Genomic DNA, 9,197 nt, shown 5'->3' with positions numbered 1-9,197 from the left:
CAATTTGATAATGAAGTTTAAATTCCACCCTGTTGTTGTGTGTGGGATTTGACACCATGTCAGAGTATTAACCTAGCCCGTTTTGAATTAGCTTTACTGTCACATGTACTCAAATGAGTGCAGTGAAAAGTTTACAAGTCACCACATTATGGCACCTGTGCAATGACACTACCACCACGACTCCTCCACTGTCTCCCCCTTTGTAGCTGTATAAAAGATGCACTTATAAATACACATCAATGTTTATTCCACCCTCCAGTGTTTAAGGGCAGTAATGACAATTGCAGTTTCCTATAGTGATGGCAGTATTCTGTCACCATCCATTCTGGCCTGCAATGGTCAGTGTAACCTGGCTGTTCAGTCAGCAGTGGGTCAGGATATTTTACAAGATATAAATCCAACCAAATAAAGCCTCACATTTATCCAGTCTGCTTCATTATAGAAGAATACAGCAAATGAGGTACTTCACAGCAGTTATTGCACTTTGAACACGCAGCTTATGTGGCAGCCAGTTTTCACACAGCAAACTCCAACAGACAGTAATGTGATTGTGACTTGTGTTGGTGACATTGTGTGTGAATCAGGGCGACGGACAGTGACTGCAGCACTTTCCCTGGCCATCACAGGGAGCTACTGGGGCCTCTGTGAAACATCTCAATCAAAGGAAAGCAGCACAAGGTTCCAAAAGTTTAAATACAAATCTTTAATACAAATATTTGACTGGGTGAACAGACGAGGCTAACACAGCAATCTGACAGGTCAGAGAGAGCGGATGAATGATCGATGCGGTGGGCCGTACAGCTCAGGATTCAGGAGAGCCCGATGACTCCCTCGTGTCGTCCTTATGCACAAGTTGTGGCTCATCTTCCCCGTCCTGCGGAGGGTGAACAAGGACCTTGTCAATGATCCCAAACTCCTGAGCTTCCACTGGGCTCATGTACCGGTCCCGCTCCATGGCTGCTTCTGTAAAACACCACAATCACTGCACACTCCACAGCAATTGGGCAAAATCCAATATCTCCGGTACCTAGCTTACATCCCACCCTCACTGTCCCCAACCCTTCTGCTCTCACCCAGACAAACCATGCTCCCTGTTTACTATCAGCAAAGCAGCAATTACAGATGTATCATCCAAACTGTTTTAACTGTGATGGATATTTCAGGCAACTCAGTGCTTATTCAATTGCATCCTAGTCTCACATTAAACCCAACAGGAGACTGAATTAAGCCACTCCAAATCTCCACAAGCCTGTTGTTAGGACGTAGAACAGTAGGATTTGAAAACAGCACAAATGGCTCTCAGAAACTTGGAGCAGCTCCAGACACCTGCGATTGATGTGAAAGTCATCCTCTCTCTGACAGCCACCTCCACCAACACACACACACACATACACACTCTCAAAGAGGTCACAGTGGACCCAAAACATTCACTGTGCTTTTCTCCTCATAGATGCTGCCAGACTGTGTAGAGTTTGCACATTCTCCCAGTGTCTGAATGGGTTCCTCCGGGTGCTCCAGTTTCCTCCCACAGTCCAAAGATGTGCAGGTTAGGGTGGATTGGCCATGCTAAATTGCCCCATTGTGCACAGGGTTGTGCAGGCTAGGTAGATTAAGTAATGTTGGGTTATGGGGTCTGGGTGGGATGCTCTTTGGAGGGTTGGTGCAGACTTGATGGGCTGGATGACTTCTTTCTGCACTGTAGGATTCTATGAAATCCATATGGTGGCCACAGCAAATTGCCTGGACACCAAAAGCAGAGTCATTGGACAAGAACATTTAGCTCTGCTTTCTCTCCACGGATGCTGCCAGATCTGTTGAGTTTCCCCAGCAATTTCTGTACCATCTGTACCACATACCATCCCAACATGGAACAAAGTCACCTGGCTGAGAACCAGTTTCCACCAGTTACTGATAATGTGACACTGACTGGGAGATGAAATGACGGCTGCATCAAGTACTTACCAATGACTGACAGCCCTGCTTAGTGTGTTTGGCATAAATATGATTGATCTGTCTTTTGATTTTGAGAATCTCCTCTGCCTGGATAGCAATGTCAGTCGCCTGGCCCTGTGGAGCAGGCATCAGAAACAAACGTTAGATCTTCTAGTGAAAGTCCACCAGACCATAAGACATAGGAGTGGAAGGAAGGCCATTCGGCCCATCGAGTCCACTCCGCCATTCAATCATGGCTGATGGGCATTTCAACTCCACTTACCCACATTCTCCCCATAGCTCTTAATTCCTTGTGACGTCAAGAATTTATCAATCTCTGCCTTGAAGACATTTAGCGTCCCCGCCTCCACTGCACTCTGCGGCAATGAATTCCACAGGCCCACCACTCTCTGGCTGAAGAAATGTCTCCGCATTTCTGTTCAGAATTGACCCCCTCTAATTCTAAAGCTGTGCCCATGGGTCCTAGTCTCCTCGCCTAACGGAAACAATTTCCTGGCGTCCACCCTTTCCAAGCCATCAGTGCTCCCTCGCTGTTCTTACGTCTCTCACACCCTTCTCCCCACCCTCTAGCACTGCCTTGCCACTGTGTTCCTCCAACACTCCAAGCCAACATCATGCTCATCGCCAGCCTCAGTAAAACCAACACTGCTCCAGAAATAATAAACTTTGAGAAAAAGCATGCAAGCAGGAGAAGAGAAACACTTGCATTTATCCAGGATGTTACCACATTGAAAGAGAGAGCAGGGAGATTACACTGAACTTGTATAAGACACTGGTTAGACCTCAGCTGGAATGTTGTGTACATTTCTGGGTAGGCTGTAGTCCCACTCTCTCATCAGAGAGGCATGGCTGGTGATGGTTTAACATGAGGGTCACCACACACGGGCGAAGCGAGAGGTTGAGAAAGAAAGTCCTTCACAGTAACCTCAGCTGGTACGGGAATTGAACTCATGTCACTGGCATCCAGCTGCATTATAAACCAGCCATCCAGCTAACTGAGCTAGCCAAGTGTAGGAAGGATATGAACACATCGGAGAGGGTGCAGACAAGATTTATGAGAACAGTTCCAGGGATGAGGGGAGATAGGAGTGTTTTGGACTGTGTGAAGGCCAAGAGGGAAGTTATGGAAGTTCTCAAAGCCGTGAGGGATCTGGATAGAGTAGATCAAGAGGTACAATTCCCAATCTCAAAAGGATTGACAATGAGGAGCCTCAGATTTAAAAGTAATTTGCAAAGGAAGCAGATGTATTATTAGAAAACAAAAACGTTTTCATACATTGAGTGGTTCAAATGCTGCCTGGCAATGTGGTGGAGGCAGGTCCAATCGAGACATTCAGCAGGGTGTCAGATGACTACCTGAATGGAAATGATGTGCAGGGTTACAGGAAAACGGCAGGAGAATGGTGTAACGTCATGATGCTTGTTCAAAGAGCAGGTGCAGACACACTGGGCTGAATGGCCTCCTTCTGCAGTGTCACTATTCGAATATCATTCTGGAATGTCGAATCAAAACAATATCCTTTTCCCAGTGGGATTGGTATCTTGAGAGATAGAGGGGGAATATGAGCAGAAACTCACACAAAGCAGAGGTGAGAACAGTCGAGGTGAGAACAGTCAGTACTTACAGACGCCCCTCCCGAGGGTTGGTGGATCATGACTCGTGCGTTAGGCAGGGAGTGCCTCATGCCTGGGCAACCTGCAGCTAGAAGCAAGGAACCCATGCTGGCAGCCTGCCCTACACACCAGGTGGAGATGGGGTTCAGGATGTACTGCATGGTGTCGTAAATAGCCAGGCCAGCAGTCACCACACCACCTGCATAGGAGTGAAAAGGAAATGCAGTCACTGAACAAAGAGTCCATGGGGAGGGGAGTTGGGACAGTACCCCACCAGAAAGCACTGTGATGGGGACAGCTATAGCCGTGGGGGTCCCTGCTACACCCAGCTGATGAGGTGCACTCCATCTTGTGCTGTATCCTCAATGCACTGGAATCAAATTCTTCCTCTTTCCTGCAGTCCCTCCTCCTTCCTTAGCCTTCCCTTCCCAATTTTCTACGCAGGCTGCTGACATCGCTCCCCAGTTAACTACTCTTTTGCACTTCAGACCCTAGAACCCCCAACCTTTTCGGTAAATCCAAACATGTGCGCAGGCCCTGTTGTGCCTCCCAATAAAGATGATGCAGAGGTGCCGGTGTTGGACTGGGGTGGATAAAGTTAAAAAAAAATCACACAATATCAGATTCTAGTCCAACAGGTTCATCTGGAAGCACTAGCTTTCGGAGAACTACTCCTTAGCGCTCTGAATGTTAGTGCTTCCAAATAAACCTGGACTATAACCTGGTGTTGTGTGATTTTGAACTTTGTCTCAATAAAGAGGAGGCTTGCATTGCTGTGGCACCTTTACACACCACAGGAAGTTTCCAAAGCACTTTCCAGCCAATGGGACACTTTTGAAGCATAGCTGTGAATGTTGGAAAAATGCACACAGCAAGCTCCAGCGAGCAAAATATCTGTCCTGGTGGTGTAGCTTAAGGGGCGAACATAGCTCATGCAACCAGGGAGAACTCCCCTGCTCACCTTTGGAACAGTACCTTGGGATCTCTGCCTTCCACCCCAAACTAGAAGGGTTTCATATTTCATCCAAATGATGGCACCGCTGACATTTCAGCTCAACTTGGACTTGGTGTTCAGGACCCTGGGGTGAACTGAAACACCTGACTCAAACAGGTGAGCACCAATCAGACTGCCACTGCTGCCAACAAGCGATGATTTCACGTGTTGTATTAAAGCACAAAGGGAGCTGCACCTCCAGAAATATTAAACTGCAAATTCATTCAGTGGCAGAGACGCGGTGAAATACGGTTCGAATCCCTGGCTCCACTTCTCCCTCGCTGGTGACATTCGTTTGGAATTTAAATGAACAGGTCAGGTGACAGCAGCAAGGTCTGAGCAGCGCTGCCCTCCTTAACTGGACACAAACCTTTAAAGCACTGATATTTCAGAGGAACCACAGAGACAGTGACACAGAAACCAGAGTTTACCTGGACTGTTGATGTACATGTGGATAGGCTTCTTGTTACTCTCTGACTGAAGGAACAAGAGCTGAGCAATCACTAGGCTGGCAACATTGTCATCTATCTGAGAGAAAGACAGAATTATTACAACAGAGCAAGGACATCAGAGGAGGAGGAAAGGTGAGGCACTCGAAGTGACATATACTCACAGGTCCCATGACACAAATAATTCTTTCCCTCAAGAGTCTCGAGTAGATATCGTAAGCTCTCTCCCCACGCCCCTGAAAAGGAAAAATGACATTTGAGCAGCAAGTGGTTATGTATTGTTGGGATACAGGTTGGATGGAGATTCACTGTGCCTCGGTACATGTGACAATAAATTCAAATCAGTGGTGCCAAGAAGGGTGTGTGTGGGTAGAAGGAATACAGAGACAGACTAATGAAGAAACCTTTGTGAATCTCACCTTACTAGGTGCAAAGTAGGTGGGAGGAGGGAGGGAGAGAGAGAGAGAGAGAGAAAGAAAGAAAGAAAGAAAATAAATGGGGGGGTGGGGAGGAGGAAGGGAGAGAGAGAGAAAAAATGGGGAGGAGGGAGGGAGAGAGAGAGAAAAAATGGGGAGGAGGGAGGGAGAGAGAGAGAGAGAGAGAGAGAGAAAGAATTGCACCCCCACTTACTAGGTGCAAGTTACCAACACTGCTTTGTAAGGGTAAGCTAGATTTTAAATAAGCAATTGGGTGGCTTAAATGGCTGAGAAACATGTACTAGATCACCAGATTACTGCCAAGCATGACGAAGTAAACAGAGTATGCATAAAAATAGAAAGATTTTAAAAAGACATGAGGGGCAATTTTTATTTATACAGATTGGTTCAGGGGTGGAATGGATGGATGCAAGTACTGTTACAACATTTAAAAGACATTTTGATTGCAGATGAATTGGAAAGGTTTGGAGGAATAGGGGCCAAGTGCACACAGGGACTAGTTTAGTTTGGGATTAGGGTCATCAAGAACTGGTTGGATTGGAGGGTCTGTTTCCATGCTGCATGACTCTATGACTACAGAAAGGATAGCGATCCCCAGGGACAGATGGAACTCAGAATGTGGTGACAGTGGTTCCAACACTGGAGATTGATGTACATGATCAATAAGAAAGCACTAATCCATTGAAGCACTTACTGTCTGCTCGATGACTATGGGGATTAATGGCTGGCTACAACTTGATGTTCGATGAACGTTCCTGCATCCTGTCAGCCGCTGCCCAGAATACTGCACCAATGCCTGAGTAATAAATAGATACAAACACCATAAGAAATAGCTACAGGAGTAGGCCATTCAGCCTCTCAAGCATGCTCTGCCATTCAACAGGAGCACGGTTGATCCCACATTCCTCACATCCATTTTCCTTCTCGTTTGCTATAACTTTTAATTCCCTGACTCATCAAAAAACTATCTCAGCCTTAAATATACATAAAGATTTTTGCCCCCATAGTTCTCAGTGGCAAGGACTTCCAAAGACTGCCGATCCTTTCAGAGAGAAGAAATTCCTTCTCATCTCAGTCTTAAATTGGTGACTTTTTCCCCCCTGAGACTATGCCCTCTGGTCCAAGACTTTCTGATCAATAGTAACCCCTGCCCCCCCAGACATTAACAGTGGTGGAGTCACTAATTGTAATATCATTGAAATCAAGGGGCAGTGGTTAGATTGTCTCTTGTTGGTGGTGGTAATTGCCTGGCATTTGTGTGGTATGAATGTTACTTGCCACTTCTCAGCTCAAGCCTAGATATTGTCCAGACCTTGCTGCATCTGAACACGGCCTGCTTCGGTATCTGAGGAGTCATAAATGTTGATGAACATCGTGCAACGATCAGCAAACATCCCCACTTCTAACCTACTGACGGAGGGAAGGTCATTGATGAATCAGCTGAAGATGGTTGAGCCTAGGCCACTACCCAGAGGAAGTTCTGCAGCTGAGATGACTGACCTCCAGCAACAGCCATCTTCCTACGTGCCAGGTACGATGCCAACCACTGGACAGTTTGCCCCCAATGCCCATTGATTCCAGTTTCGCTACAGCTTCTTGATATCACACTGGGCTGAGGGTGCAGCTTTGATGTCAAGGGGAAGTCCCTCTCACCTCCCTTGGAATGCAGCTCTTTTCCCATGTTTGAACCAAGGCTATATTGAAATTGGAGATGACTGGCCCCTGGTGAGCAGCTATTGCTTAACAGTACTGTTAATGACACCCTCCATTACTTTATACTCCCTACCCCCACACTCTTACCCCACTTCTATATTCTCTCTCTCCCTCCTCCCACCCCCCCATTCTCTCTCTCTCTCTCCCTCCTCCCACCCCCCCCAATTCTCTCTCTCTCTCCCTCCTCCCCACCCCCCCCATTCTCTCTCTCTCTCCTCCTCCCCACCCCCCCATTCTCTCTCTCTCTCCCTCCTCCCACCCCCCCATTCTCTCTCACTCTCTCTCCCACCTCCCACCCCCCCATTCTCTCTCTCTCTCTCTCTCCCTCCTCCCCACCCCCCCATCCTTCTCTCTCTCTCTCTCTCCCTCCTCCCCACCCCCCCCATTCTCTCTCTCTCTCTCTCTCCCTCCTCCCCACCCCCCCCATTCTCTCTCTCTCTCTCTCTCCCTCCTCCCACCCCCCCATTCCTCTCTCTCTCTCTCTCCCACCTCCCCACCCCCCCCCATTCTCTCTCTCTCTCTCTCTCTCCCTCCTCCCCACCCCCCCATTCTCTCTCTCTCTCTCTCTCCCTCCTCCCCACCCCCCCATTCTCTCTCTCTCTCTCTCTCTCCCTCCTCCCCACCCCCCCATTCTCTCTCTCTCTCTCTCTCTCCCTCCTCCCCACCCCCCCATTCTCTCTCTCTCTCTCCCTCCTCCCCACCCCCCCATTCTCTCTCTCTCTCCTCTCCCTCCTCCCCCACCCCCCCATTCTCTCTCTCTCTCTCCCTCCTCCCCACCCCCCCCATTCTCTCTCTCTCTCTCCCTCCTCCCCACCCCCCCATTCTCTCTCGCTCTCTCCCTCCTCCCCACCCCCCATTCTCTCTCTCTCCCTCCTCCCCACCCCCCCATTCTCTCTCTCTCTCTCCCTCCTCCCCACCCCCCCATTCTCTCTCTCTCTCTCCCTCCTCCCCACCCCCCTTCTCTCTCTCTCCCTCCTCCTCCCACCCCCCCATTCTCTCTCTCTCCCTCCCTCCTCCCCACCCCCCCATTCTCTCTCTCTCCTCCCTCCTCCCCACCCCCCCATTCTCTCTCTCCCTCCCTCCTCCCCACCCCCCCATTCTCTCTCTCCCTCCTCCTCCCCACCCCCCATTCTCTCTCTCCCTCCCTCCTCCCCACCCCCCCATTCTCTCTCTCTCTCCCTCCTCCCCACCCCCCCATTCTCTCTCTCTCTCCCTCCTCCCACCCCCCCATTCTCTCTCTCTCTCCCTCCTCCCCACCCCCCCATTCTCTCTCTCTCCTCCCCACCCCCCCCATTCTCTCTCTCTCCTCCCCACCCCCCCATTCTCTCTCTCTCTCCCTCCTCCCCACCCCCCCCATTCTCTCTCTCTCTCCCTCCTCCCCACCCCCCCATTCTCTCTCTCTCTCCCTCCTCCCCACCCCCCCATTCTCTCTCTCTCTCTCCCTCTCCCTCCTCCCCACCCCCCCATTCTCTCTCTCCCTCCTCCCCACCCCCCCATTCTCTCTCTCTCTCTCCCTCCTCCCCACCCCCCCATTCTCTCTCTCTCTCCCCCTCCTCCCCACCCCCCCATTTTCTCTCTCTCTCTCTCCCCCTCCTCCCCACCCCCCCATATTCTCTCTCTCTCTCTCCTCCTCCCCACCCCCCCATTCTCTCTCTCTCTCTCCCTCCTCCCCACCCCCCCCATTCTCTCTCTCTCTCTCTCTCTCCCTCTCCCCCTCCCTCACCTTCAGCCTCTGCAGCAACATCTTTCTGCCTCTGACCTCCGACCCGGCTGTACTCCCTGAACCGGAAGCGCCTTCACCATGGCAACGCGGCCTAGCGCCGGGCGCGCCGCCTCGGCCTGGAGTGCCGCCTGCCTCCGGGAACGGCTCTCCGTTTCCCGGCCTGGAGGTGTTAGCACTGAAACCCCCCCCCGGAGAACGGAACATTGACCTTTCATTTTCATACGTGGTGAACACAAGCTGCTGCTGCTGGGGGGAAAAAAGAAAAAAAAACCAGAATAAAACAGCTGGACCTTTATAAAACTCTGCAGAACAAA

The 9,197-nt window shown here is 50.1% G+C and overlaps 1 protein-coding gene across 3 annotated transcripts; it reads right to left on the bottom strand.

Moving 5' to 3' along the window:
• Positions 1-683: 683 nt before the first annotated feature.
• Positions 684-8,947, bottom strand: clpp (caseinolytic mitochondrial matrix peptidase proteolytic subunit). 3 transcript variants are annotated; one of them, XM_072564392.1, is made up of 8 exons: positions 8,884-8,947; positions 6,142-6,243; positions 5,175-5,246; positions 4,993-5,089; positions 3,579-3,766; positions 1,974-2,067; positions 1,419-1,430; positions 684-963 (listed from the first exon to the last, which is right to left on the bottom strand). In XM_072564392.1, the coding sequence occupies exons 1-8, from the start codon at positions 8,902-8,904 to the stop codon at positions 803-805; spliced, it is 747 nt and encodes a 248-aa protein (XP_072420493.1). In that variant the 5' UTR covers positions 8,905-8,947; the 3' UTR covers positions 684-802. The 3 variants fall into 3 exon arrangements, with proteins under 3 accessions (XP_072420493.1, XP_072420492.1, XP_072420491.1); XM_072564391.1 differs by lacking the exon at positions 1,419-1,430 and having other exon boundaries at positions 1,963-2,067; positions 8,884-8,945; XM_072564390.1 differs by lacking the exons at positions 1,419-1,430; positions 8,884-8,947 and adding an exon at positions 6,948-7,203 and having other exon boundaries at positions 1,963-2,067.
• Positions 8,948-9,197: the final 250 nt, after the last annotated feature.

This window comes from Chiloscyllium punctatum, chromosome 46 (genome assembly GCF_047496795.1).
Source record: "Chiloscyllium punctatum isolate Juve2018m chromosome 46, sChiPun1.3, whole genome shotgun sequence".
Classification (NCBI taxonomy): Eukaryota; Metazoa; Chordata; class Chondrichthyes; order Orectolobiformes; family Hemiscylliidae; genus Chiloscyllium; species Chiloscyllium punctatum.
The sequence above is the reverse complement of the archived record's forward strand: the minus strand, read 5'-3'. Positions and strand labels throughout refer to the sequence as shown.